The sequence below is a fragment of the Pungitius pungitius genome, chromosome 12 (genome assembly GCF_949316345.1).
Source record: "Pungitius pungitius chromosome 12, fPunPun2.1, whole genome shotgun sequence".
Lineage (NCBI taxonomy): Eukaryota > Metazoa > Chordata > Actinopteri > Perciformes > Gasterosteidae > Pungitius > Pungitius pungitius.
Genome location: NC_084911.1, coordinates 18,384,126 through 18,411,911, shown reverse-complemented (window position 1 = coordinate 18,411,911; position 27,786 = coordinate 18,384,126). Strand labels below are relative to the sequence as shown.

Sequence of the window (27,786 nt, the reverse complement as noted above, 5' to 3'; positions counted from 1 at the left end):
AGCTTATTCATGTACACCAAAATGTCATTTTATAACGGATCATAGATCCGCGTGTTTTAGTGCTGTATCTTGACATGTACGCACAAATACTGAATGCAAGTACAATTTTAGAGATTTTACTCTATGTAGCTTGTAACCGTTTGTAAAACAATTGGAACAGAATTTCAAAAGCAAAATTCTGGTTCTTAAAACGCAATCTGAATTAGGCAATTAACTATTCTTTAAAGAGTCAATTGCCGCTAATTTGCACTTAAAAGCAACAAAAGAAGCCTACTCTCAGCATCTGGCCTGCTTTTTCGAGGGTAAACTTCCGAAGCACACCTCTGAATGGTATAATTTCCGGATTTTACGAACATCTAGGACAGAAGGAGAAAAAAAGCACCACACGTCTATATCCCCACCGTAGTAAACAGTAGTGAGGCGTTCAGGGGCGCGGACATCCCGCCTGTACAGAACAATCGCCCCCTGCACATTCGCGCGCGTCGGTCAGGTGGGCGTGTTCAGGCGCTGCCATTGGACAAACGCTGTTCCTTCGCCACCCCGACTTCCGCTTTCCTTTCACGCGCACGCCCAGCCACTGAATAATGATAATAATGATCAAGATGGCTACTACAGAATCCTCCTTGCGGTAGCTAACCTCCAATTTCATGGAAGCCCGCAAAACTGTTCTTTCGCGCCGTTTAAGTCCCTCGTAGGGGACGGGGCTCTGTCGGGGACAACACTTTATGGATTAACACGCGCAGGGAGGAGATAAAAGTCATTGTGTTGCTCGCCACACACATTCGGAAGAAGCTAGCTAGAAGAGCGGCTAGCTAGCTCCAACGTTACTCGTCCACCATCTCCAGGTCTGAGCCTTCCAGCCAGCGGGCGGCCTCAGAGGAGCGCGGCGTGCTCCCCGACCGTCGGACCGACAGCGTCAGATGGCAGAGCCGAGGAAGGTGCCGTTCGTCACCATCTCGTCCTTCAGTACCTCGCCGCCGGACTCGGAGTCCAGCAAGAAACGCCGGCGCGAAGACGAAGCCGTCGAGATCACTTTCGGGAAAGATGGAGATGGAGGCGGCGACGCCGCGGCGGTGGTGTCGGGAGGTGTCGGAGGTCCGTTCGGTAACGTGAACGCGAAGGGGGGCGACGCCGAGGCCGCGGAGGTGAAACCCACCGTCCGCCTCCACCTCCCGCTGTCCGAGCCGAGTGACTGCGGGTCCTCCGAGTTCAACTACGGCGAGCTGGTCAACACAACTCTCACTCAGGTTAGCGGGGAGCACGCCGCCGGGCACCATGATGGGAGCCGGAGGGGCCCGAGCCGGCAGCCGGGGTGTCAAACTTTTGACGTCTTGTTTAGTCGCGCGCGCAAGTGGCGTCGACGAAGCTGTTACGCAGTCAATTAACGACTACTTTCTGCTAAATATTGATTTATTGCTTATGGTCTTGGACCAAAGACATGCCGGTATATTTATGTCGGGAAATTATGTTAATGGAAGTCAACGGTATTTTACTTTTAAGTTCCTCGCGTGAGTGAATCCATCCTCTGTCTGACCGCTGCACGCTGGGGTCAAGTCATGTATGAAGTATGATATACATTGTCGTCTCTGGTTTAAGACCAATATCGATTGAGTGAACGTCGGCTGATGGGAGCCGTCCAGGTTTGCATGATTTGTGTTGTGCCTCTTTAACAAAGCGCCGAGCCGGATGTAGTGGATTCTTTAAGAACAGCCAAAAGTTTCCAAGTTGTGGAGCTTTGTGTGGTCGGAAAGTCTCTTTAATCGCGAGCCTCCGACATGACATGGATAGGGAATAACACTCCACACCCTCATTTAGTAAATCGGACACCCCCAGACGTTTAATGGCTTCTTCAGGAGCCACAGTAGGCTTTTAAAAACTTTTTCCGTAGTTGTTGTAATTAACTTTATGATAATGTTTTAATTAACCAGATGATTCAGCTGCCCCTTTTAAAAACACCCCGAGGTTCAGAGCCTTTTTTACGAACGCTCTCTGGATACAAACATTAAAAAAAGGTCTAATTTCTTTTTTTCCCCTCAGGTAAAACATGCAGGTTCAACAGTGCCCAAAGGACTCAGTCCCCCCCTGGACCCCAACGACCCCTTTGCTGACGATGACCGGGAGAGACGGGAGGTGGAAGCCATGGCCAAGAAATTTGAGAACAAATATGTAAGTCTCGTACTGTCAAGATGGTCACATCTGTTGTTACAGCTGTGACCAACGATGTGCATAGAGACGGATGTCCGATGGGTGCATTCTAATGTTTGTGTTTTGCATCTGTTCGCAGGGGGGCGTCCCGAAGAAGAAGAAAAAAGACAGAATGCAGGATCTCATAGACATTGGCTACGGCTACGACGACACGGACCCTTTCATAGACAATTCAGAGGCTGTGAGTCACTTTCTGCATTATTTACAAGGGGTTTTAGCTTATTTAAGCTTTCTGTTGGCTCAACCTAACTCAAGTTAACAATACAAAGTTCTCACTTCTCTTTTTTTTGTTTTTTTGTTGTGTAATCAGCAGTATAGTCCTGCAATGTGAAATGGAGGGTCCGTGTCATCCAAGAGTGTAAAAGTAATAAAATAAATTTGTTGGTGAAGAGGCTTGAAAAAATAGCAAAGTCTCAAATCATCATATCAAAACTCCCGGGAAAACAGTTGATCTTAGTTAAGTTTAATCATAGAATATTATTATAAAAATTATTAGTGGTCTGAAGCTGCAGTTGGCTCACGTATCTGCATCAAAACCAAGTTACAAGTTATTCTGTTATTCTAAGCGGTAAAAACGGTAACCATACTTCTCTTCTGGCCTCAGTATGACGAGCTGGTTCCTGCCTCGCTCACCACCAAACACGGAGGCTTCTACATCAACACGGGAACTCTGCAGTTCAGAGCCGCGTCCGACTCCGAGGGCGAAAACGCAGGCGCCGAGGACAATCGATTCAAGGTGTGTTCTCACCCCTCAGCACTGTAAACGTCATCAAACAATGTGTCTGTGTTGTCATTGTTTTATTCCTGTGACTAAGAACAACTGTTTGCACTTGTTTCAGCAGAAGACGAAAGACGGCGAGGAGCGTGTGATAAAGAAACGGCGGAAAAAGCAAGATGGTGGGATTCTGGAGGAAAAGAAACCCAGGAAGATCAAAGTACCAAAGGCCGGGTGAGTTGGTTTTCTCTCCCATAAGATCATCTGTTGTTCATGTTCACACACTTTCTTTCTCTTTTAGCTAGAGTTTTAACAGTCCTGTCGCATTTAAATATATTTGATCATACCTCCTCCAGAGTGTTCAGAGTTTTTTTTGTTGTTGTCCCAGATGTATCCTCTGTATCCCCAAATAAAAAGCCACACTTTGATACTTTACATGTCATTGATCCAAAGCGACTTACATTGCATCATAACCCATGCGTTGCATTTTGCCTGGGGAGTAATTAGGGGTGGCACATGGGGAGCTGGGATTCGAACCGCCGCTCCCAGTGCATCACACTACTCCGTGCGCCAACGTCGCCACTTGCATGTAACTTGTCCAGAAAACAATCTATTAGTTGAGTAATTGCTTAGTTGAACAACAGAAAGTTAATAATCAACATATCTGTTTATTAGTGAATTGTTTGAGTCTTTGATTGTAAAAAAAAAAAAAAAAAATGTCACCTGTAGCCTCTTTCATGTGGATTTGCTTTTTTTTTTCTTGCGGAACCCTGACAATGATGACAAAAATATACATATATTTTGTGTTCCCTGTTATCAATTTTTCCCAAATTCCTAAACTTAACACAATTTTCCCCCGCAAGTAAATGGAACTGCCTTTTCTCCCCCTTGTGCTCCCGTTGTGGCAGCGGTGCGTCGCTTAATGTTCACCGGCCGGAGAAGAAAAAGAGGAAGAAGCTGATGAAGGACTCCATTCACCTGGCCAACATGCTGCGCCGCTTCACCAGGGAGAAGGAGGAGATGCGCAAGAGGAACACAGTTGCTGTCGGTCTTCCGCGTCCCGCCGTCGCCAAGGTGCCCAACGCCACCTCCGCACTCCTTAACGCCCAGTCCAAGGCGGCTGGGGGCAGCGAGTGCAACATCACCGACCTGACCGCCGACCCGGCCGTGATGTCGCTGCTGGGCACGGCCAACAACGACATACTGCAGGACATGATGGGCGACCTGGACTTCGGCATGCTGGACTCCCCTCAGCCCTCCAGCCCCCTGCAGGGAGAGAACGGCGCCTTCGGGATGGGGCAGAAAGCCGGGGGCGGGCGAGTGTCTCAGGGCAACTTGATGGCCCCTCCCCCTCTGCCCAACGGACTCCCGGCTCCGCTCAGCAAGCGCATCGAAGACCTGAGAGCGGTAGGCCGGATCACGTGTGCTTACATCTGGGCAGCAGCAAAGAAATATTTTCCTTTTATTGATTCATTGTTCTGTTTACAAAAAGAGCGCCATGAGGAGTATTTCCTCAATCTGAACGACCTAAAGATGTCCCTTTTTTTATTCTAAAAAGTAAAATACTTTAAAAAGTCATGTCAGTAATTGGCATAACAAGCTTAAACATCCCATCATTCTCACCCCTTTTCCGTAGCTGTGTTTGTTGTCAAGCCTGCGGCAGAAATATGAACACATTGCTTGTACCTTCACACAGGCGTCCCGTCTGTTTGACGCGGAGGGCAGGAAGAAGTTCTTTACACTGGACATGAACAACATCCTCCTGGAGTGAGTATCTTCTATCTATTAAATAAGATTCACATATTTGAAAGAACACGGGTCTAAATCTCTGGCACACGTCTCTCTCTGCAGCATTGAGTTGCAGGTTCAGGAGCAGCCGGTGGAGGTGCGCGCCGTCGTCTACTCCCACCTGGAGGCGTTTGTGCCCTGCAATAAAGAAGCGCTGCTCAAACGCCTCAAGAAGCTCAGCCTCAACATACAGGTGACTGCAGTCTGCTCACAACATGTCTCTTTTGAAAGGATATTGGATTTGCTTTAAAAAATAATAATTGAATGGTTAGAAGTTCATGGTGAAGGAACATGTTCGGCCATTGAATAATTCCCCGCTCTGTTTGTATAAATGTAATTGATTAGCAGATGGTGCTAAAGGCCCAGAATTGATGATTACGAGGCGCTCGGTTTGTCTAAATGCAATTTAGAAACGATTCTGTATTTGGCATGCCAGTGTGTTGTGAGCTTGTGCGTTTTTTATTTTTGACTGTGCTTGTCCCTGTTGCCCAGGACGACCGCCTCAAAATGCCTCTGTTGAAGCTGAAGCTGGCGGTGTGCAGCATGATGCCGGAGCAGATCGCCCGCTACAACATGGACTGCATCGCCAAGGTGGCAAAGTGAGGACGCTTGTCGGCCGCGTCGCGCAGTGTATCGCGGCCTACGTTTGCATTTAAAAAGAAACTGTGCTTCCGTCCTTTAGACATGTGTTGTGATATAATGATGTTTATGTCTGGGCTCGCAGGCAGCAGTCGGGAGAGGGAGAGAAGAATGGGTCGGAGGATGATGACGAGGAGAAGCCGGGGAAGAGGGTGATGGGCCCTCGGAAGAAGTTTGTGTGGGACGAAAAACTCAGGTGGGTGTTCTTGTGGATCTGGTGATGACCACATGCAACAAGAAAAATGGAGAAATTAGGAAAAAGTCAAATGCCTTCTTCACTTCAGGTGAGAATGGACTTGGGCCGGGCCAGGCTGCCTATCAGTTGATAACGTTGCCCCCTGAAATGGAAAATTGTAGCTGAAGCTGCTGGTTGTTGACTTTCAACTTTGTCGTTATTTCTCATCATTTAAACGACGATCATCATTGTAAGCGTCCTTTTTAATTTGTCTCCCACAGAGAGGAACGTGATTAGGTGTCACGTTGCCTTTGTTTCTGATTTTTGATTCCTTCCTCTCCAGGCTACTACTATGCAATCTAGTGCGGGTGAAGCTGGGATGCTACAAGCTGGAGGGCAAGAGCTCGCCCTCTCTGGAGGACTACCTCAAAGCCTTCATGGAGACCGAAGTCAAACTTCTGTGGCCTAAAGGGTGGATGCAGGCCAGGTACATTGTGTTGGTTGGCATTCGCCAAGATGTCTTCAACAGCAGCTTCAACTCACTGTGTAGTAACTTTCTGATGTGTGTTTGTTTGCAGGATGCTGTTCAAAGAGAGCATCATGGCTCACGGTCACCTCACTGGCTACACGTGAGTCACGTGACTCTTTGAAAATGTTAACTACAGATCAAACTCTGTCTGGATTGTTTTCACTCGTTTTTGTGTGTTTTGTGTTTTGGTTGCAGAGCAAAGAAAAGGATGGTCACTACTCCCAAGGCCAAGCCAAAGGTAAGACTTTACTATTGACTATACCCTCTTGTCAATATAAAAGTGTAGATTTTATAATCAAAGTATTTTTTAATGCTTATTTATGGACATCAAACAGCTGATCAACATGTCAAAATGCTTTTTAAAGCAGAGGTTCACATTTCTGTCTAAGAAATGCCTCTTTAATCATTCCTCAGATATTCATTCTTTGTAGAATAAAATCAAAATTTTATAATTCCAAAATGCTGTCTGGGTACAATAAAGGGGGGGGCGGGGGGGGATTTGGATTAATCGGATTATTAATATATATGCTTATGAGAAAGGGAACTGATTTACTAAATGTCAATAAATATTTATTTGATATGTAATGTTAAAAATGCAAACTTTTCCCTCGACCTGATAAATTTAGGTTATGATAAACGCAGCGTGTGTCAATGTCGCTGTGTCATGTGTACTTCCAGGAGGCCGTGTGGGTCCAGCGGGCTACGCCCTCAGCGGGCACCACTCCCTCCTCCGGCGCCCAGGTTGCCAAGCGACCGTCGCCGTCCGAGCCCATATGTATCGACTCCCTGGACGAGGATCTGGCGCCACCGTCCCTGGACTCCATCTCCCAGGCCCTGGCCATCCTCGGCAATGCGGCCAAGGGCTTGGCCCACGGCGACAACCCCCCCTCCCCCGACAGACCCAAGGCCGCCGTCAAGCCCACCCCACACCTCGTCTCGCCGCTCATCCAGCAGCAGCAACAGAAGACCTCCATCAGCACCACCGGATCCAACGCACCTCACTACATCTCTACCTCTTCGTCCATCTCCACCTCTCTGTCCCGGCCCCTCTCTGTCACCTCGGCGCCGCTGCCCCCGGTGCGGACAGACGCAATGGGGGTCGTCAAGGGCACGGCGCAGGCGCACAGGCTCTCACTGTTGAACACTCAGAGGACATTGGCTGTGGGCGTGGCCAAAACCAACATGCCGGCCTCGGCGGGATCGCCCAAACCGCGTCCGCCGCCCACGGCGTCCCCACTTGTGGCGCCGGGATCAAAGGCCGGGACCCCCACTTCAGGAATCTTCAAAGGCAGCAATAATAAAGCCAATAGCGGCAACACTCATATCATCGCGTCGCCTCAGCCTCGGCCGCACACCCTCATGTCGTCCTCGCACATGCTCCCCAAAACCTTCCAGGCCCCTCGCCTGCCCCATAGTGCGCTGAGCAAATCCTCCCCATCCCTCACTCAGACTCTCTCAGGGGTTCAGACCCGGCCGCAGTCCAACTTTATCACCCCTATGCACGCCACCCTCACCAAGTCGACCCACAGCAGCATCCCGCCGATCGTCAAACTCACGCCGCGCACCCTCAACTTGTCCGCGGCCACCACCGTCTCAGCCTCGCCCTCCATCTCCGGAGCCGGAAGGTCTCAGGCAAACCCCCCAATACACCAGTACTCTCCCAAAAGCGCGGCCGGATTCCGCGCGGCGTTCTCGGGTGCCCAAGGAGGAGTGACCAAGCAGGGCCAAGTTAGCTACACTCCTGCAGGCAGCCAGAAGACGCCCAACATCAGCAGCACCAACGCCAGCCTTATTAACACCACAAGCAAGCATTCGGGACCCAGTGCCTCCCCCACAATAGTCTCTGCCAACCAGGGCCAGCGTCAGAGGATGGGGGGCGGGACACCTCAGGGGGCCAAGACGGTCGCATCTGTCCCATCGTCCTCTGGCTCTTCTCAGTTGCCACAGGTTTGTACCGTCAGCGTGTCAAGATGATGTTTTTGAACTCCCCCACTAAAGCAAATCAGTCACAGTGGTTTCATCCTTTTCATTTGGATGCGGATGAAGCGGGTGGAGTTGGGAATGAATCTGTTGAGGCTGCGTGTGGAGGTCGTGGGCCTGTTTTTTAGTGTTTGCACATCTCATCGCCTACCTTCTGCTCAGGTCTCCTCCTCCTCCTCGGTGGCAGGCGGCGGCCTGCTGGGCTCGGCCTCCTCGCTCCCCCTGGGGTTCGGGATGCTTGGGGGCCTGGTGCCCGTGTCCCTGCCCTTCCAGTTCCCCCAACTGTTAAACCTGCCCCCCCTGGGCACGGCGGGCTCCAGCACGACAGCCGGCGGCTCGGCGGCCAGTAGTAACGCGTTGTTCTCCACCCTGACTCAGAGTAAGTGGCGCACGCAGGGCAGAGTAACGGCCAGAATGAATATGACGCACCACACATACATTTAAAGAATCTGTGGCAGGCACCATATGTAATGTTTAGTATTCATGTTTAGGCGTAATGGCCGGCGTTGCTGTGTTGTCCGTTCTGGTGTCCCTGCAGACTGTGTGTGTGATGTCATAGCACCATTTGTTTTATCACATGTGTGTTAAATGCGAGCTTGTGATTTTTCTGTTTTTACATTATTCCATTCTTTTTGCTTTCTTTCCCCCTTTTCAATGCCAATTTTTGTGTTGGTTACTCCACCTCACCCACCTAACTCTTCAATCCCCCTCCTCCCTTTGGCTGTCATCACCCGCCCTCCTCCTCCCTTTGGCTGTCATCACCCACCCTTCACCTCCGTACCATGTGGCTCTCTCTCCCTTGTTTCCCCAACCCTTCCTTGTTCCCCTGTCCTGTCTCCTCAGATCTGTATAAGAGTCTCCAGGCAGGGTCTCAGGTTGCTCTGCCTCCTCACTTGCAGCTCGCTTTCTCAGGTAAAATCTGAACCCTCCCTCCACCCTCAAAAGCCTGCTCCATTAACCCTCCCCCCCCTCCCCATTCCCAAGTGTCTGGTGCTGTCTGTCTCTAGGTTGTCCTATTCGGTTATCTGCTTCTGTGGGTGGAGGCATGCCTTTTTATTCTTCATTTTTACTATCGATATCCATGAAATGGTTCCTGTCCGTTGATGCCTTTTACTGACATTTCCATAAATCTTTCCTGTCCAGATGTCAGTCAAAGCCAAGGAGGAGATGCTAAGAGGAAGACTCTATAATAGCCCTGGACTTCAAGGTGGCTTTGGGGGACGCTGTCTAATAAAATGACCATGTGACGTGTTGGGACTGAGTGACTTTTGGTGACAGATGGACAGGTCTGAAATGAGGACTCTGTTACACTTAAGACATTTGATCTGAAGAGATCGACTTTTCACGAACACCAGTTTATAACTTTTAAAAATTGATTTTGCTAACTTTGAAATACTATTCACAGAAATTTTCAATGAAACAACAAAATAAGGTTGGCAATGTTTACAAAATAGACCTATATCACTGTGGACAGGGAGGAGGGATGTGTAGGATTTTTAGCTGTGTGAGTGGTAGGTGGGATTGAAAGTGTGCCTTCTGTATGTCTCCCTCTCTGATGCATGGTCAGTTTGTCATTTTGGTGCTTTTTTTATCATGTAATTATCACTGATACCTGTAAGAAATGTAAACTGCAAATAGAATGAGCTTTTGTTTTTTCCTCAATGAGCTGTACACTTTTTTCATTGTACATTGTCTATAGAACTCAAGCCTACTTTTAATTAAAATCTTTCCCTTGGAAAAAAAAAGCCATTTGAGGTTGTACTCATGTCTCACATTGATATCAAGGGCCTCCGTTTCACTCGATGTAACAAATCAACACAAGTGGCGTCTGTGACAGGCGCTAACACAACTGAGGCACAACACCACACATTAATGGGCAGTGTAGATTTAATGGACAACGGTTTGGCTATTTAATCAAATCCAACTGCTAATGAACCCTAACATGACAAATTAGAAAACATTTTAATGAATGCCAAATTACCAAAAAACACCTCTTTGACATCAGATCAGAGTCCCAACAAATAATAAGCAAAACAAAAATATAAAACAAAAAGGGCCAGTCGATCTACGCAGTTAGAGAAGCGTACGTTATGCAAAGCGTGACTACAACTGGCAGCACGAGAAGGTCCAGGATTGGCCGGCCGTCCCAGAGCTTCTCCCAGAAGGTCGTCCACCTTGCACACACTTTGTTGGAACCCTACTTGACCAGAGGCCTGGTCTTATCGTCGTCCCCACACTCGTGGGCTTTGTACTTTTTTACCTCGGCCATATACTTTGACCAGGCATCGCTCTTGCCCGGCTTGCTCTGCGGGAGAGGAAATGCAAGGTGATTAAAGTCAGCAGGTACACCTTAAGAAACCAAAACTCTAAATCGACACACACACACACAACATCTGCACTCACTTCGGTTTCGTCTTTCTGCTTCTTTGCAACCATGCCGGTCTTTAGGAACACGCCGCCTCTGCGCTTTCCCACCTGGGTTAGGGGATAGAAGACTGAAACCGTTACAGGAGCCCCTGCAGATGGACTGTCAAAGAAGGAGACTACACCAGAGCAGGAGGTCTACACGCCACCACCGGAGAAACCACCTCCAGTAAGAAGGAGCATCCCTAGTGGTCGCTGGTCTACAAAATAGCCAAAATGCAAACACTACTGAAGTATTGGCCATTATTTCAGGATGTAGTAACTTTAGACGTCAGAGCACCGCTTTGGATGCTTGCTGGAATACTGCTATCTCATCTTACAACTGCCAAACCCCTTACAAAGCTGGTCACGGGAGGGGGCTTCTTTTCCACGGGTGTCTGTCCTTGCTCGGTGGCTCTCGCCTCGCCACCAGTTTGCTGCGTATCTTTTTTCCTCTTCGCCTCAGCCTCCATCTTCTTCTTGAACATCTCCATGAAGCTGCCGTCGTTGGCGAACGCGTTGCCCGCGGGCCCCGCCGCGAGGCTTCCGGTCCCCGGAGCCGGGCTGCCGGAGGGGGACGCCGGGCTGCCGCAGCTCGAGTCGCTGCTGCTGCTGCTGCTGCTGCTCGCCTGAGCTTTGCAGCGTTCGCGCTTCGGATCCATGCTGCTCGGTGGTCCGGAGGCTCGAGTCGAGTCGGGTCCGTTGTCCGCAAAGTGCGGCTTTGTTGCCAAGTTGGCCTCGGATGAACAACACCGCGAGCTGGATCCCACCCGCGGTACAAACAGACGCAGTCCAGGTGAAAAGTTACAGTCCAATTCGCTAAAGAAAAAGGTGAAGTAAAAAGGCTTCTCGATGTTAGATCACACCCTCCAGACAAAAACAAATGCAGGCGCTGCTCCGCCGGCTAACGCGGCTAACGCGGCGGACTATTGTCCAATTTAGTGAGTCCGTTACAGACGAACAAAGCCAACTTGAACCTCCAATTCATGTGGGAGACGAACCCAAAGGTAGAAAGGTGTACCACCAAGTCAAAATACTTGCAGCAACGTCTAAGAGGTTCTCCGGGTTAACACACGCTTTGCGCTAACTTGAGCAGTTTGAGGCTTGCTGTCGGCCATCTTTGATTTCCGCCTGGTGACGTCACATCTGTGCTGTGTCCCGGAAGTGAAACAGATATTAAAGGATCCTCAGTGTTATCTTGGACTAATAATTTTTTACCTATTATTTAAAAAAAATCTTTTCTGTGACATTTTTTGACCCTACATATTTTGACTTTTTTCACAATATTTTTTTTCCCATGACATGACTGGAAGGATCTTAGATGGAGCAACCTACACGTCCCTGTCACTAATGCCAAATGCCCCAAATGTCTGTACTTTAAACCTTATCTGGGTTCAACCCTCAAGGGACATGGTGGCTCTTCCTAAATCCTTTTTTAGTTTTGGGTAACTGACATTTATAAAAAATCATAATGGGATATTGCCCCAGAGACGGATTGGTGCATCTTGGAGGATCAACCATGCTATTCATCCTTCCTGCATTGGTAAAGGCACAAGTGAGTTGAATTTGAATGTAACAGAGAATTGGAGGGTGGATGCACTAAAAAGGGTAAACAAATCTACACCCTGTGCCAGACTGTCAGTTTATGGTTGTCCACAGGATGCCCTGAAGTAGACAAACATGTGACATGAACATGTGTCTTGAAAAAGGCCCTCAGAGGCTGTAATAAGTTTCATGATCTTTACTGACTCATCCTTCTCTCCTGTCAAAAAGGTGGAACCCTATAGGCTATGTAGCGTGGCTAATGTAGCATGGCAAGTGCTAAAAGCAAAGCAATTAACATCAAATTTAGTCAATTCATCCAAAAGATTCTTCATCATTCTTGACAATGCCATCATAACTCAAGTGAACACGCCTTGTGTTTCTGCATAACCCCTTGGGTTCACTTCTCTGAAACAACCAGTGGGCACAATGCCCCCACTACTACCTCCACAGTAGTGTGCTCAAGACTTGGCGGGTGGGATTTGAACCCACTGGCGGTGCGCACAGAGGATTTTGGCACCCTGCACTCACCCCTACACTACCAGTCCTGGTCACATTTTGGGGACTTTGATTCTCCTATTTAACCTTGAGCATGTGAGTTAAACTTTAAAACTCTTATAAATACTATTTCCACATCTGGGCTTGAACCCACAACCTTCAAGTGCAGTGCAGGGGCCTATGACAGCAGCTCTTCCAATGTGCTATTTCACCGCACACTAATCAGCCCTTTGTTTGTTGTATTTAACCTTGAGATTGCTACTCAAACCTGAAGTAAGGCCAAAGGATCAAACCCAAGACTGGGCTTGAACCCAAAACCTTCAAATGCAATGCAGTGCAGGCTTGTGGCAGGAGCTCTTCCGCTGTGCTAAATCACCAGACACTGACCAACCCTTTGTTTGTTGTATTTAACCTTGAGATTGCTACTCAAACCTCTTTCAAAGCAGAATTGATGTCTGCATGAAGGGGAATGAACCCACAACCTCAGACAGCAGGTTGGAGCCTGCAGCCCTTCAGTTGTTCCCTTGTGCTATTCAAGCACATGCCTCATTGTGTCCGTTTCTCATATTAGACCTTGGGATTGTTTACTAAACCTCAAAACTGTTTCAAAGTTTACAGTTTGAAGCCCTGACTGCAACCAAACCCTCCTTCTGAGAGACCAGGTTTGAACTGAGGATCCTCCACACTTCAGCCTTCCTGCTATCTCCCTGCACTGTTCCACCACACACCTGTTGATGCTTTTGAATCCAACCTCAATTCTCATAGATTCTCAGGCTGGAATCCACAACCGTTCCATACCGTTATAATATAATTGCAGGTCAAGTAAAGTCATATAATGGCATTTCTAATAAAGCCCTAGTTGATTTCACTACTTTTATGCTGTGATCCTTATTTCACTTTTTTCGACATGTGTGCTGATGCCCGCGTGTGAATTGAGAGGATCCATACCGACTCCCCTATGGAGCTAAACCAGTCTGAGGGTCCTCCTCAGCTGAGTGGAGAATAAATCCCGGAAGAAATAAACACGTTTGACACACGGCACCTTGAGGAGAGAGAATCAAATCCCAAATGTGGATCAGGAAGGTCAGCTTTGATTCCACTAGAGACACCAGAACTCACGATGATTCACAGTGTCACTGTTTGTTTAATTTAAAATTAGGGCCGGGAATTTAGCGCGTTAATTACGATTAAACCAGATGACTGGTTATTTTTTCAGACGTGGACTAAGTTACCCTGGTCCTTAAACCAATGTTCTGAATGTACTTGAAAGTATTGGTCTACTTAAAAAAACCTAGTTTACAGAAGGTCTACTTACCTATAGGCTACCTGAATTTCTGAAAGTACTATATTTCTAAATATGCTATTTCTACACTTGTCTGCTGGAATTGGTTGAACAAAAATAAAAATCCATGTGAAAAAAATTACTTCTCACTATTCTTAGGTCAAATATTTATGCAGTTAAAATGCGATTAATTTCAATTAATTATTACAAACCCTCTAATTAGATTAATATTTTTAATCGAGTCCCGGCCCTAACTACTATATATGCTTTATCATGGTTTCTTCCACATAAAACATTTAACTTTGACTATTACTTATTTTAACTAAATACTTTTTCCCCGACGGTCTTGAATGTATTACTTTTACATGCTATTCTATGACTTGGTTTGTTTGATTTTAGAATCACTATAAACCAGTGTTTTTGGACACGTTCTCTTTTGGTCTTAAAGTGCTAACTTCTAATACCGACTTGCAGAATTTTTTTTCAAAGTGCCACCATTGTGGATGATTCTACGCCACGGCTGTACAGAAGGTTGTCAAATGTGTCAGTTAGCTTTTAACAAAGTGGCCAGGATGGAATAAGGGAAAAGAGTAAAGCTCGGAGGACTAAAAGGGCAGTCATTCATGGGGATCAAGAGAAGCCCTAGTTAAGAGTTATTCAAGTACAACTAGCGCTCTAGTGTAACCAGGGGGATAATGTATTGCTTTTAAGTAAATATGAAATGGTTGTGCAGCAGGCAGATGAGAAGCAGGAGTCCAGCTCAAAATGTTTATTCAGATTAACAGATCAGAAACAACCAGTCAAAACAGTTCTTTACACATCATACGAGGAGATTTATAGGTAATGAGGAAAGTCATCACCTTATACAGAGTCACTCGTAAATTACATCAAGAAACCATCAACTTGATTTGAAGATTAGATTTAGAATGAAATGTACTCTTATGAGCAGAAGGGTGCGTTTCCACTCCTGTTTATGCCTTTTCCTCCAGGGTGTGCTTGTCAAACAGGTACTCTGCCATCTTGTTTTTGTTGGCGTCCATGCGGGAGAGGTTGGTGATGTGGTCGCCTAGCTTCTTGATGGCCTCCACCTGCTCGTTCAGGTAGTGGGTCTCCAGGAAGTCGCACATCTGACAAACAAAATGAGACAAAGTTCATTTCAAGCGCTGAAAAAAATGTGCAGAGCACTCGAGTGATTTAGTCAGTTCCATGTGTGGCGCAGAGTCACTTACATGAGGGTCTCCATGCTCAGACGCTAGTTTGTGTAGGTCCAAAAGGGCCTGGTTGACCTTCTTCTCCAGCTGCAGGGCACACTGCATGGCCTCCAGTCCGCTGCCCCACTCATCACGTTCTGGTTTCTGCAGAGGAAAGAACAGCCAGTTATAGCAGACTGAACGGCCATTACATCAAGCCAAATAAGGGTCAACAGTTCCTGGAAAAAGCTTCACATGCGGGACGCGTCCTCCTGACTGTACTGACCTTGACGTCCTGCAGGAAGATGCGGCCTCCCCGCTTGTTCTGGAAGGCCATCAGCTTCTCAGCGTGCTCCCTCTCCTCATCGCTGTTCTCCTTGAAGAAGTGAGCGAAGCCTTTGAGGGCCACATCGTCACGGGAGAAGTAAAAGGCCTGTGAGGTGACAGGAGGTCAAACAGTTATTAGCATCATTTAGAAAGACCAGGATGAAAAGGTGGACAAACTGTAGTCGTGCAGCCAAGTATTGGTCAACGGTGTAGTTGGTTTGGACGGAGAAGCTTGCATTTAGAGTGGAAGTTCTGAGCAGGTTTGACTCCATGTGGTCAAACAGTAGCACTAACAAATCGTAGCACTTAAATTGTACTAATGGCACTTTCCTAGAACATGTTTTGAAACTGCTTATGAAAATGGTACTTTACTTGTTCCGAGTTTCTCTACAGTGGAAATGCACTGTTAATCGCTTTGGATTTCAGCGTCAGCTAAATGACATGTAATGGATGGGGTTATAATAAGAATTATCCCATAAGCCACCATCGAAATGCGGACATATTGCATTAAGGTTACTAGAAAAATGTATACAAGTAGTTGAAGTCAACCAATTTCTCTTTTTAGATAAAGACAAAACCATTCGATGCAGATCCTCGGCACACAGATACATTTCCTTGGAGGAAAAGAAGCCCTGAAGGCGTGCTGCTCACCATGGAGGTGTAGGTGTAGGAGGCGGACATCTCCATGTTCACCATCCGGTTGATGGCGGCCTCGCAGTCGCGGTGGAAGTTCTGACGCACCTGAGACTCCATTTTAGCTGGTGAGTTTGTTTTTTCTTAGGAAAACGGTACAAAAAAATAGAGCTTAACGGCGACTTTCTCGGTGGTGTTCAAGTAGTGAAGGTTTGTGGAGCCCGGAATGCAGAGTGGATGAAGTAGTTCTCGGGACGAGGCTGAAGTTCCGTTCAAACACTGTTGAAGCAAGAACTCCGAGTGGCTTTTCTTCCCTGGTGTGAAATGGCACTGGCCGCGCTCTCCATTTATACCCAAGCGGCAGAGCACGTGACCCGTGTTGAATTACGTCACTCTACGCATTCCGCCAATGAGCTGCTGAGCACATGACAGGTGCTTACCTGCCACTTCCTACTTTGTGGATATGATCTCAAACACAGAACAGGATGATTGTGCATTTTATTTACCTTTTACAAACAATACAAAAAACAGACAAACTGAAAAATCCTACAATAAACCCTCGTCCTCTACAATAATCAGGCCATATTTTGAATAGCAAATGTGTTTCTTGTCTCACCATGAATGAAAAAGTAACTTCCTATCCTGCGTGTAAAGGTGCTCTTGACACTTTAATAAAGTTCTTAGAGTGATTCTCTCATGAGTTCTTGCCGTATAAACCGAACCAGGACTTTCCATAAGTTAAAACCAGACCCTGGTTACATAGTTCACTTTGGCCCTAAACTGCACAACTCGCTTTTCCTGGTAAAACACATAGACACAAGTGTAACTGCTGATAGTGTTTTCATTCACTGACTGTTCTGGTGTTACTGCATTACTCAATACCACAGCTCTGTTACAAGACGCGACAGAGTAGAAAAAGCTTCACACGTCTCAGCTTTCATAAAATATATTATTTGTGAGTTTAATGAAAATAATTATATGAAAACTCCTTCTCGTGAAAGAGACTCATCCCTGCTGTCATTGAACCTTTTCCCGTGCTCATATTTCTGTAATGTGAGAGTCAGACACTTAATTAAGTCACCCTAAAAAGGAAGGATTGAATGACAGGGTTAAAAAAAACAGTCCTTTTGTCATTTACTTAACTGAATTTAAAACTCTTCTGTAGCAAACATGATGCTAAAATCATTTTTTTAAAACACACACTTAGATTTTGGAATGATCCCTTTCCTCAAGTACACTTCAATATCATGTTTATGGAAACAATTCAAGACATCATCTGCATGAAACAGCAACACCGGTTTTCCACTTGTATGGTTCCAATTAAAGGTTAACGTTCCCAACAATTAGGTCTCATCTTTAAAACCCTATTTTAATGCCGCTAGTGCAGATTAGTTTTTGGAGCAGTTATGTATCAGCTGAAACTATAGAAAGAATGTTTGCAGTGTGTCCAAAACCAGACAGCTAACGTGTGATCACGTCAGGTCTTGTTTAGGCAAGTAGGTAAGTACGGTCGCCATGACGACTGGCCATGTCTACCACTAAAATGAATAGCATGCATAAACATAGACATCTCATATCTCTCAAGGTTGCTTTGTGAAATAATGAACACAACACAGAGAAATGTTAGAGGGAGACGGGCTAGAAACAAGGCAGAAGTTAAATTATATCAGATCAACTGTAATAAAAAAACACCGTAACCTGTTGCACAGCTAAGCAGAATCTGACCAGATAAACACCTGCCAATACGGCACAATTTCTGTGGTTGTGTTCACTACAGACAAATCCCACATTCTCATGTTGGAATAAAGTGAGTCAGCATGTCATAAAGCACCCGTCCTCATTTTGTGCTGTGTCACATCTGTGGCCCTCACACAACAGTGGTGTCAGGTTTGGGGTTTGTGCTGTGTCACTGGGTGACTCAGCATTCCACAGACTCAAGGGAAGAGTCTTGTGACCAAAAGGAGTGTCTGACGGAAACTTCACCTCAGAGCTCGACTGGCTGGAACCAGTTTGAGGAAATAAAGGAACAAGAAAGTGAGAAAAAAAAGCCCTGAGTGAGATGACGATGTTGGTGATTTAAATAAATGAGAGATATGACAGAGCTTATCGCTGCAGTCAAGCCAGCCTCCAACTTCCAAACACAGTCAAGTCTGCACGTTATTTAATGGCTTTTATACTAGAGCTTACGGTAGGGATGTTATTTGTGTGTGTCCTGGTGTTCTCTAAAGTTTTCTTTTTTTTCCAACAAGTGCTTCATATCCCTTACTCATGCATCTGTCCGTGCTGGATTCTGTCCCTGTTGATTTAAAACGTGTATTTTTATTATTATTTATTTTTTGTAGCTCGAGGTGGGACCACGTCCAATGGTCCTCTATGGACCAGCCACCACTGAATAAATCTCTCACTCACAGGATTTCAAAAGAATACAAAACAGTGAAAATACCTATATGCAAACCAAATTGACATTTTGCTGTCAATAACAGATATTTTTGTTCTTGTCTCACTGTTTTCACTGACATATTGACACACTTTCATGGTCACAGTACAGTTTTTGATCTTTCCTCTCAAATCTACATCTTACAGTTCACACTTTAACCCTGAAGGCTGATGTTAAAACGGTGGAAATCTTGCAATCTCATGCAATCACAATCCAGACACTCTTCCACTGGACGGCACTTCTCCACATGTCCTCCAGGATGGAGGGATGAGTCCAGTCCTTCCCTCCATCCTCCTTTGGACAGGACAGGTGCAGGGTTTTCATGGGGCTGGTGCAGGTGTGCTGGAGGTACTGACAGCCCTGTTGGCGAGGAGACAGAGAGCAGAGATAAAGGCTATCAATCCTTTCGAAGCCAACGCCTCTTTCCTCTGAATGTAAATGTGAACATCGGTGTAGGTGTTGGTGCTCAGCCCTCACCTCAGCACTCAAGGCTGGAACACGGTCTGTCACCGCCTTGCTAAACCTGTATTTAGACTCTGTGTCTAAGTCTTTGTCCCCACCCCTAAATGCCTGATCCTTCTGCAGACGTAGTTTTCTGAGTTCCGCTGTGAATCAGGGTTTGTCGTTGTTATAACTCCCTGGTGCATGATGGTACACAGCTGTAGGAAGTTACAGCCCCTGTGAAGTCATCCAGATTGTCAGAAGCAGTCCTTAAAACATCCCAGTCTGTGCAGTCAAAACACTTCTTTATTACCCTTGACTTCTACATTGGATATTTTGTGGTAAACACCTCATTACTTGCCTGAACGAATGCCAGGGCTGGTAGTGGATTCTCCTCACTGGGGACCATGACGACAGCGTTGCCGACGGTGCCCCGAGAAGTGTCACCATAGAGAGAAGGGGACTGTTGTCTGGGAGGATGATCCCCACGACCCCTAGGGCCTCGGGGAGGGAGAGAGCAGAGCCAGACTGTGGCAGGGGCTGCAGGAGAGGAACACCACAAGGAATCTTCCTAACTATCATTTTGTTTGATCATCATTAGAGACGATTTTCCTACAAACTTTGAAAAGTATAGAAAAAGCCTCGCTGGAGGTCCTCCCTGACTTTGTAACAGTAAGCCGCCCAATCACTGAGCCTGGCGATGCTGAGCTCCTGGTTAAAACATATGTACTCATTATTACTATTTTAAATATGAATCATATTACTATTACTGTCATCATAAACCAACATTACCCTTTCCTAAAGTCTTTGAGATTTCCCTCCCCACAGGCCTCTGTGGATGATGGTTCTATCTGATGATGATTGTCCCTGCAGTGGTCCTTCCGTACACCTGGCTTACTGCTCACTAAGGTTTCTTCCATTTTAATCCCCCATTGAAGGGTTTTCCTTGTTAAGGGTCTTTTTTCTGTGCATATGTGAGGGTTTCGGCACGGAGGATGTCGTATGTGTACAGACTGTGAAGCCCTCTGGGGCGAATTTGAAATTCACGATTTTGAGTGAGATGACACAACACATTATCCATTAGTTGAGTATACTCAAAAAAGCTTGGCAGCTGGTTGCTATCGGGATTTCCGATCCCTCCGAGTTGGTTGATGAGAAGAATCCGATACGTCCCGTCGACGCCACGTCCGCGGGGCTGCTCGAGGGCGGCCCCCGGCTGTCGTTAAGCTCGCACCACCTGGCGCAGCAGGAGAGCGTCGCGCTGCGTGCACCCCCTCGTCGAGGCTGGGCCGTAGCGCGACACGCTCAGGCGGGGCCCTGAGGGTAGACCTGTTTGCCTTCAGAGCCACTTAATGATCCGGTTATTTAGCTTCAATTCAATTCCAAAAAGGGACAGGTTTCATTTTCAAAAAGCTTCCACTATTGTAAAAGAAAATGGTTTCAGTCCCTGGCTATACAGACGACTCTGGCAAATGTGTTTGTTCTTTTAATTCCTTTGTTTAGCAATTCATATATACACACAAAATAGTAGTAGGGAAAACCAGAGTCAAGCTATGATGACTTGAATGGCATTTATTGCGGAATAAGGGGTAGTCATTCATCAGGATGTAGAAGGATAACTCTTAAATGACGCTACTTACTCTACAAACGCTCCAGTGTGATTGAGTGTGAACATTACTAAGTAAATATGAAATGGTTGTGCAACAGGCAGATCAGACACAGGAGTCCAGCTCAAAATGTTTATTCACATTAACAGATCAGAAACATCCAGTCAAAATTGTTCCTTAAATGTCATACAAGGAGATTTATAGGTAATGAGGGCAAGTCATCACCTTATACAGCGTCACTCGTAAATTACATCAAGAAATCAACTTGATTTGAAGATTAGATTTAGAATGAAATGTACTCTTATGAGCAGAAGGGTGCGTTTCCACTCCTGTTTATGCCTTTTCCTCCAGGGTGTGCTTGTCAAACAGGTACTCTGCCATCTTGTTTTTGTTGGCGTCCATGCGGGAGAGGTTGGTGATGTGGTCGCCTAGCTTCTTGATGGCCTCCACCTGCTCGTTCAGGTAGTGGGTCTCCAGGAAGTCGCACATCTGACAAATAAAATGAGACAAAGTTCATTTCAAGCACTGAAAAATTTGCAGAGCACTCGAGTGGTTTAGTCGGGTCCATCTGTGGCGCAGAGTCACTTACATGAGGGTCTCCATGCTCAGACGCTAGTTTGTGCAGGTCCAAAAGGGCCTGGTTGACCTTCTTCTCCAGCTGCAGGGCACACTGCATGGCCTCCAGTCCGCTGCCCCACTCATCACGTTCTGGTTTCTGCAGAGGAAAGAACAGTCAGTTATAGCAGACTGAACGGCCATTACATAAAGCCAAATAAGGGTCAACAGTTCCTGGAAAAAGCTTCACATGCGGGACGCGTCCTCCTGGCTGTACTGACCTTGACGTCCTGCAGGAAGATGCGGCCTCCCCGCTTGTTCTGGAAGCACATCAGCTTCTCAGCGTGCTCCCTCTCCTCATCGCTGTTCTCCTTGAAGAAGTGAGCGAAGCCTTTGAGGGCCACATCATCACGGGAGAAGTAGAAGGCCTATGGAGAGTTTAACCGGTTATTAGACGTTTCCCCATCATTTAGAGAAGATTGACAAACAGTAGTTATGCAGCAAAGTATTGGTCAGGCGTGTAGTTTGTTTGGACATAGAATACATTTAGATGTCAAAGTTCTAAGCATGACACAGCATGTTTGACTCCATGTGGTGGGTGGGGTTATAATAATAAAAACAATCCTGCAAACAACCATCAAAATCAAATATCAAAATGTCGAAATATTCCATTAACTTTACTTAGAATACAACTTATTTCATACAACATCATACAAGTCAACCAATTTCTCTTTTTACGCTATGTTTCGATTTCTTGGGAGGAAAAGAAGCCCTGAAGGCGTGCTGCTCACCATGGAGGTGTAGGTGTAGGAGGCGGACATCTCCATGTTCACCATCCGGTTGATGGCGGCCTCGCAGTCGCGGTGGAAGTTCTGACGCACCTGAGACTCCATTTTAGCTGGTGAGTTTTTCTACTAGGAAAACAAAAATAAGAAGGCTGAAGTTCCGTTCAAACACTGTTGAAGCAAGAACTCCGAGTGGCTTCTCTTCCCTGGTGTGAAAAGGCAGTGGCCGCGCTCTCCATTTATACCCGAGAGGCAGAGCACGTGACCCGTGTTGAGTTACGTCACTCTGCGCATTTCTGCCAATGAGCTGCAGAGAAAATGACAGGTGCTTACCTGCCACTTCCTACTTTGTGGAAATACAGGTTTGCATCGACTTTTTTACACGGACAATGACGAAGCACTTCTGTGATCTCAACTACAGAATAGCGTGATGTGAGGGTTTCGGGACAGAGGATGTTGCATGTGTACAGACTGTAAAGCCCTCTGAGGCAAATTTGTAATTTGCGATTTTGGGCTCTACAAAATAAACTTAATTGCATTGAATCTTTTACAAACAATACAAAAAACAGACAAACGGCATAATCCTACATATAATACCTAGTCCTCTACAATAATCAGGCCATATTTTGAAAAGCAATTGTGTTCAAACTGTTTTTTGTCTCAAAATAAGTGAGTTCTGGTGTTACTGCATTACTCGATACCACAGCTTTGTAATGAGACACGACAGAGTAGAAAAAGCCTGACATGTCTCAGCTTTCTTAAAGTACATTGTGAGTTAAATTAAAAGAATAAATATGAAACTCTTGCTTGTGGAAGAGACTCATCTATGGAAGTAAATATGTGTCATTGGATTTTGAAAGAAAAAGGTGATTGAATTTCTAGCACTGAATATTTATGCATTGAAATTATGTATCTGAATGTTTTTCAACGTTTAAATATTCAACCTTAAAATATTCAACTGCAAAAAACATCCGTGAACCCAAGGAAGAGCAATTCTAGATATTATATAGCTATTCTAGATTCAAGATCAGGAGCCTGCGTCAAGCAAAAGGAGCGAGCACACAATACTATTTCAGCTTGTCGTCCAGCATGATTGTAGCCATGTCCAACAATAATGGAGCTTTAACTCTTCTTTATGCCATCAGTGTGGTTTGTGTCTGCAAGATTCAGCAATAGACAGCTGACATTTGTACATTAATGTCAGCTGTCTATGTCTTTGGCTGTCTGTCTCACGTCGGCTCCTTTTTTTGCAGTTGAATATTTTAACGTTGAAAAACATTCAAATGCATAATTTTAAAGCATAAATATTCACGACTAGAAATTCAATCAACTTTTTCTTTAAAATCCGATGACACAGATTTACTTCCATACTCATCCCTGCTGTCATGCAACCTTTTCACGTGCATGCTCATATTTCTGTAATGTAAGTCAGGCACGACATTAAGTCTCCCTACAAAGGACGGATTGGATGACAGTGTTAAATAAAACAGTGTATTTGTCATTCTCTTAACTGAATTTAAAATCTTCTTTGTTCTTTGTCAGCGTCTGTAACACACATGGTGCTAAAATGAGTTTCTGAAGGCACCCATCCTAGAGACACCACTGGTAGCAGTGAAGAGAGCGGAGGAGTGGAGTATTGTGGGAGAATTTAGGAAGGTTAAAGACCACCACCTGAGTGTCCGAGTGAGGGAAGGAGAGAATTAGTTGGGTGTCATCGGCGTAGCAGCGGTAGGAGAAACCATGCGAGCGAATGACAGAGCCGAGAGAGTTGGTGAAGAGGAGGAGACCCAGGATGAAACCTTGAGGAACTCCAGTAGTAAGAGGACAAGGTTCCGACAGAGTTCCTCTCCAAGTGACCCAGTCAAGGTAGAATGAGAGAAGGGAGAGAGCAGAGCCTGAGGCATAAAGTCCCTGAAGGGAGGAAATAAGGATCTGGTGGTTTACAGCGTGGAGTTGCTCTGAGACAGCGAGGAGAGCAGTCTCTGTGGAATGGTCTGCCTTGAAGCCTGGTGGGGGTCAAGGAGGTTGTTACGGTGGAGATAGAAGGAGAGTTGGTTAAAGACAGCATGTTCAAGGGTTTTGGACAGAAAGGGAAAAAAGCGTGACCAGTCTGTAGTTTCTTCAGATGGGTTGAGGGTGGGTTTCTTCAGGAGCGGGTTCATTCTGGCCAGATAACAGAGAAGTGTTAATGAGACAAGGGAGGAAAGGAATAACGTCAGGAGCAATAGATTGTAGAATATGGGATGGAATGGGGTCATGAGGGCAGGTGGTGGGACGGGCAGAGGTCACAAAGGTAAGAACTTGGTAAGGAGACAGGGGGGTGAAAGAGGGAAGCGAGGGCGATAGAGGTGAAGTTAGTGAAACACAAGTAATAGGAGATGGACTTCAGAAAGAGGAGCGTCTGTCAGATCTTTTTTTGGTAAAATAGTCCGGAAGAAGGATGCAGGGGGGGGGGCTTAAGTTTGAGGAGGTTGGAGAAGATAGAAAAGTTTTTGGGGGGTTAGGAAAAAAAAAGGATTAAATTCTAGATTTGTAGAAATAGCTTTCGCAGCAGAGAAAGAGGAGAGAAGAGATTGAAACGCAAGCAGGTCATCAGGTTGTTTATATTCACGCACTGACTAAGACAACCACAAAGCCGGGGGGGGATTTGCCGGCCCGCCATGTCGTAAGAGGACAGAGAGAGTCGAGAGAGGAGGACAGAGTGAGAACGAGTCAGTTGAGGGGAGAGCTGATAGAACAGAGGGGGCCACAGAGGAGGGAGAGAGACAAACAGCTACAGAGTTAGGTGATGGGGTGGGGTTGTTAGTTAGAGATAGCGGAAGGGAGTAGTAGATGAAGTGGTCAGAGACGTGGCGTGGAGTTAGTGAGGCTAGAGGTAGAGCAGTTTCTGGTGAAGATGTAGTCAAGGTAATTGCCAGCTAAAACCAGAGGTTCAACGACTAATGAGAGAGTAGCAGAAGATGGAGGTAGAAGGTCATTAGGAGCTGAAAAAAAGGAGCTGAAGTTCTACAAAACAAGGCATTCATTAATTCATGTTGATGTGGTGTCTTTTTAGATCTTTTATTTATTAATAAATCCTGTCCAAACATTAAAACCAGCAATGATCAGATGAACCTGATAAATCTGTGCAGACATCCTTCCTATGTGGTTGAAAACAATGAAAAAAACCCTCATGAAATTAGGGCTACTAATATCAGTAGTAAACAGCATTACCTATAGGGGGCGCACTTGGTGTTCCGTTTAATGGAACTCTGTATAAGAAATAAGAAATGTGAGGGTTTTGGGACAGAGGATGCTGCATGTGTACAGACTGTAAAGCCCTCTGGGCAAATTTGTAATTTTAGGTTTAAACAAAATAGTTAATTTTTTTTTTTTTTAAAAGCTTCAATTCCATTCCAAAAGGGGGCAGACTTTCAAAAAGGTGCCATTGTTAAAAGAATATTTCAGTCCCTGGTTGTACTTCGGTCCGCTTTCAACTCCTTTGTTTAGCAATTTATATATTCATAAAGTAGCCGGGGTGTGATAGAGGAAAACCAGAGTCAAGCGATGATTATTTAAATGGCAGGAGATTAAAGGGTAGTCACTCATGGGGATGTAGAAACGGAAGCACCAGTTAAGAGTGCTGGCACGCTTGTCTGACCGAGGGTAAATAGGAAGTTTTTGTGTAACTGAGGCAGACGAGAAGCAGGAGTTCAGCTCAAAATGTTTATTCAGATTAACAGATCAGAAACATCCAGTGACAACAGTTCTTTACACGTCATACGAGGAGATTTATAGGTAATGAGGGCAAGTCATCCTTATACAGCGTCACTCGTAAATTACATCAAGAAACCAGCAACTCGATTTGAAGATTAGATTTAGAATGAAATGTACTCTTATGAGCAGAAGGGTGCGTTTCCACTCCTGTTTATGCCTTTTCCTCCAGGGTGTGCTTGTCAAACAGGTACTCTGCCATCTTGTTGTTGTGGGCGTCCATGCGGGAGAGGTTGGTGATGTAGTCGCCTAGCTTCTTGATGGCCTCCACCTGCTCGTTCAGGTAGTGGGTCTCCAGGAAGTCGCACATCTGACAAACAAAATGAGACAAAGTTCATTTCAAGCGCTGAAAACAATAATTGCAGAGCACTCGAGTGATTTAGTCAGTTCCATGTGTGGCGCAGAGTCACTTACATGAGGGTCTCCATGCTCAGACGCTAGTTTGTGCAGGTCCAAAAGGGCCTGGTTGACCTTCTTCTCCAGCTGCAGGGCACACTGCATGGCCTCCAGTCCGCTGCCCCACTCATCACGTTCTGGTTTCTGCAGAGGAAAGAACAGTCAGTTATAGCAGACTGAACGGCCATTACATCAAGCCAAATAAGGGTCAACAGTTCCTGGAAAAAGCTTCACATGCGGGACGCGTCCTCCTGACTGTACTGACCTTGACGTCCTGCAGGAAGATGCGGCCTCCCCGCTTGTTCTGGAAGGCCATCAGCTTCTCAGCGTGCTCCCTCTCCTCATCGCTGTTCTCCTTGAAGAAGTGAGCGAAGCCTTTGAGGGCCACATCGTCACGGGAGAAGTAAAAGGCCTGTGAGGTGACAGGAGGTCAAACAGTTAATAGCATCATTTAGAAAGACCAGGATGAAAAGGTGGACAAACTGTAGTCGTGCAGCCAAGTATTGGTCAACGGTGTAGTTGGTTTGGACGGAGAAGCTTGCATTTAGAGTGGAAGTTCTGAGCAGGTTTGACTCCATGTGGTCAAACAGTAGCACTAACAAATCGTAGCACTTAAATTGTACTAATGGCACTTTCCTAGAACATGTTTTGAAACTGCTTATGAAAATGGTACTTTACTTGTTCCGAGTTTCTCTACAGTGGAAATGCACTGTTAATCGCTTTGGATTTCAGCGTCAGCTAAATGACATGTAATGGATGGGGTTATAATAAGAATTATCCCGCAAGCCACCATCGAAATGCGGACATATTGCATTAAGGTTACTAGAAAAATGTATACAAGTAGTTGAAGTCAACCAATTTCTCTTTTTAGATAAAGACAAAACCATTCGATGCAGATACTCGGCACACAGATACATTTCCTTGGAGGAAAAGAAGCCCTGAAGGCGTGCTGCTCACCATGGAGGTGTAGGTGTAGGAGGCGGACATCTCCATGTTCACCATCCGGTTGATGGCGGCCTCGCAGTCGCGGTGGAAGTTCTGACGCACCTGAGACTCCATTTTAGCTGGTGAGTTTGTTTTTTCTTAGGAAAACGGTACAAAAAAATGAAGCTTAACGGCGACTTTCTCGGTGGTGTTCAAGTAGTGAAGGTTTGTGGAGCCCGGAATGCAGAGTGGATGAAGTAGTTCTCGGGACGAGGCTGAAGTTCCGTTCAAACACTGTTGAAGCAAGAACTCCGAGTGGCTTTTCTTCCCTGGTGTGAAATGGCACTGGCCGCGCTCTCCATTTATACCCAAGCGGCAGAGCACGTGACCCGTGCTGAGTTACGTCACTCTACGCATTCCGCCAATGAGCTGCTGAGCACATGACAGGTGCTTACCTGCCACTTCCTAATCTGTGGAAATACAGGTTTGCGTCGACTTTTTTACACGGACAATGACGAAGCACTTCTGTGATCTCAACTACAGAATAGCATGATGTGCAATTTATTGTTACAAACAATACAAATAACAGACAAACTGAATACTCACATACCCTACATAAAACGCTAGTCTTTTACAATAATCAAGCCGGATTTTGAATAGCAATTCAATTGCAAATGCAAGCGACAACCATCATACGGGCAAAATAACGTCCTATCCTGTGTGTGAAGGTGCTCTTGACACCTTTATAAAGTTCTTTGATGAGTTCTGGACTTGCCTTTGCCCTATAAATCCGACCCAGGACTGTTGGGTAAACCTTTCCATAAGATAAAACTATAGACCCTGGTTAGATTGTTCACTTTGGCTCTCTACTAACTCGCTTTTCCTTCCAATGTGATTGTTCTGGTGTTACTGCATTACTCGATACCGCAGCTCTGTTACGAGACGCAACAAAGTAGAAAAATCCTGACATGTCTCAGCTTTC

The 27,786-nt window shown here is 45.9% G+C and overlaps 5 protein-coding genes across 7 annotated transcripts; 1 reads left to right on the top strand and 4 right to left on the bottom strand.

The window, feature by feature from the left end:
- Positions 1–585: 585 nt before the first annotated feature.
- ubn2b (ubinuclein 2b) lies at positions 586–9,808 on the top strand. Of its 3 annotated transcripts, none has more exons than XM_037477367.2 (17): positions 586–1,247; positions 2,038–2,166; positions 2,285–2,386; positions 2,810–2,941; positions 3,045–3,154; positions 3,829–4,327; positions 4,617–4,687; positions 4,772–4,901; positions 5,201–5,307; positions 5,433–5,543; positions 5,866–6,009; positions 6,101–6,151; positions 6,247–6,289; positions 6,730–7,998; positions 8,194–8,410; positions 8,875–8,943; positions 9,175–9,808. In XM_037477367.2, the coding sequence occupies exons 1-17, from the start codon at positions 921–923 to the stop codon at positions 9,219–9,221; spliced, it is 3,558 nt and encodes a 1,185-aa protein (XP_037333264.2). In that variant the 5' UTR covers positions 586–920; the 3' UTR covers positions 9,222–9,808. The 3 variants fall into 3 exon arrangements, with proteins under 3 accessions (XP_037333264.2, XP_037333265.2, XP_037333267.2); XM_037477368.2 differs by having other exon boundaries at positions 3,048–3,154; positions 9,175–9,807; XM_037477370.2 differs by lacking the exon at positions 8,875–8,943 and having other exon boundaries at positions 9,175–9,807.
- A 92-nt stretch (positions 9,809–9,900) lies between these two features.
- Positions 9,901–11,586, bottom strand: trir (telomerase RNA component interacting RNase). The gene is made up of 3 exons (XM_037477392.2): positions 10,794–11,586; positions 10,435–10,506; positions 9,901–10,336 (listed from the first exon to the last, which is right to left on the bottom strand). The coding sequence occupies exons 1-3, from the start codon at positions 11,094–11,096 to the stop codon at positions 10,229–10,231; spliced, it is 483 nt and encodes a 160-aa protein (XP_037333289.2). The 5' UTR covers positions 11,097–11,586; the 3' UTR covers positions 9,901–10,228.
- Positions 11,587–14,510: 2,924 nt separating this feature from the next.
- On the bottom strand, positions 14,511–16,246 carry LOC119220999 (ferritin, middle subunit). The gene is made up of 4 exons (XM_037477390.2): positions 15,925–16,246; positions 15,233–15,379; positions 14,986–15,111; positions 14,511–14,883 (listed from the first exon to the last, which is right to left on the bottom strand). Exons 1-4 carry the CDS (start codon positions 16,024–16,026, stop codon positions 14,728–14,730), a joined length of 531 nt encoding a protein of 176 aa, XP_037333287.2. The 5' UTR covers positions 16,027–16,246; the 3' UTR covers positions 14,511–14,727.
- Positions 16,247–20,509: 4,263 nt separating this feature from the next.
- LOC119220997 (ferritin, middle subunit) lies at positions 20,510–21,956 on the bottom strand. Its single transcript, XM_037477388.2, has 4 exons — positions 21,738–21,956; positions 21,228–21,374; positions 20,981–21,106; positions 20,510–20,880 (listed from the first exon to the last, which is right to left on the bottom strand). Exons 1-4 carry the CDS (start codon positions 21,837–21,839, stop codon positions 20,725–20,727), a joined length of 531 nt encoding a protein of 176 aa, XP_037333285.2. The 5' UTR covers positions 21,840–21,956; the 3' UTR covers positions 20,510–20,724.
- Positions 21,957–25,424: 3,468 nt separating this feature from the next.
- Positions 25,425–27,159, bottom strand: LOC119221000 (ferritin, liver middle subunit-like). Its single transcript, XM_062566236.1, has 4 exons — positions 26,838–27,159; positions 26,146–26,292; positions 25,899–26,024; positions 25,425–25,794 (listed from the first exon to the last, which is right to left on the bottom strand). Exons 1-4 carry the CDS (start codon positions 26,937–26,939, stop codon positions 25,639–25,641), a joined length of 531 nt encoding a protein of 176 aa, XP_062422220.1. The 5' UTR covers positions 26,940–27,159; the 3' UTR covers positions 25,425–25,638.
- Positions 27,160–27,786: the final 627 nt, after the last annotated feature.

Coding starts and splice junctions, on each gene's coding strand:
- trir (XM_037477392.2), bottom strand. CDS start 11,096: ATGGATCCGAAGCGCGAACGCTGCAAAGCTCAGGCGAGCAGCAGCAGC. Junction 10,507..10,793: donor CCCCTCCCGTGACCAGCTTT/GTAAGGGGTTTG, acceptor CCCCTAACCCAG/GTGGGAAAGCGCAGAGGCGG. Junction 10,337..10,434: donor AGCAGAAAGACGAAACCGAA/GTGAGTGCAGAT, acceptor CCTCTCCCGCAG/AGCAAGCCGGGCAAGAGCGA.
- LOC119220999 (XM_037477390.2), bottom strand. CDS start 16,026: ATGGAGTCTCAGGTGCGTCAGAACTTCCACCGCGACTGCGAGGCCGCC. Junction 15,380..15,924: donor CCTACACCTACACCTCCATG/GTGAGCAGCACG, acceptor GTCACCTCACAG/GCCTTTTACTTCTCCCGTGA. Junction 14,884..14,985: donor CTGAGCATGGAGACCCTCAT/GTAAGTGACTCT, acceptor TTTGTTTGTCAG/ATGTGCGACTTCCTGGAGAC.
- ubn2b (XM_037477367.2), top strand. CDS start 921: ATGGCAGAGCCGAGGAAGGTGCCGTTCGTCACCATCTCGTCCTTCAGT. Junction 2,942..3,044: donor CCGAGGACAATCGATTCAAG/GTGTGTTCTCAC, acceptor CACTTGTTTCAG/CAGAAGACGAAAGACGGCGA. Junction 8,944..9,174: donor CTTGCAGCTCGCTTTCTCAG/GTAAAATCTGAA, acceptor TTTCCTGTCCAG/ATGTCAGTCAAAGCCAAGGA.
- LOC119220997 (XM_037477388.2), bottom strand. CDS start 21,839: ATGGAGTCTCAGGTGCGTCAGAACTTCCACCGCGACTGCGAGGCCGCC. Junction 21,107..21,227: donor TCTTCCTGCAGGACGTCAAG/GTCAGTACAGCC, acceptor TTTCCTCTGCAG/AAACCAGAACGTGATGAGTG. Junction 20,881..20,980: donor CTGAGCATGGAGACCCTCAT/GTAAGTGACTCT, acceptor TTTATTTGTCAG/ATGTGCGACTTCCTGGAGAC.
- LOC119221000 (XM_062566236.1), bottom strand. CDS start 26,939: ATGGAGTCTCAGGTGCGTCAGAACTTCCACCGCGACTGCGAGGCCGCC. Junction 26,025..26,145: donor TCTTCCTGCAGGACGTCAAG/GTCAGTACAGTC, acceptor TTTCCTCTGCAG/AAACCAGAACGTGATGAGTG. Junction 25,795..25,898: donor CTGAGCATGGAGACCCTCAT/GTAAGTGACTCT, acceptor TTTGTTTGTCAG/ATGTGCGACTTCCTGGAGAC.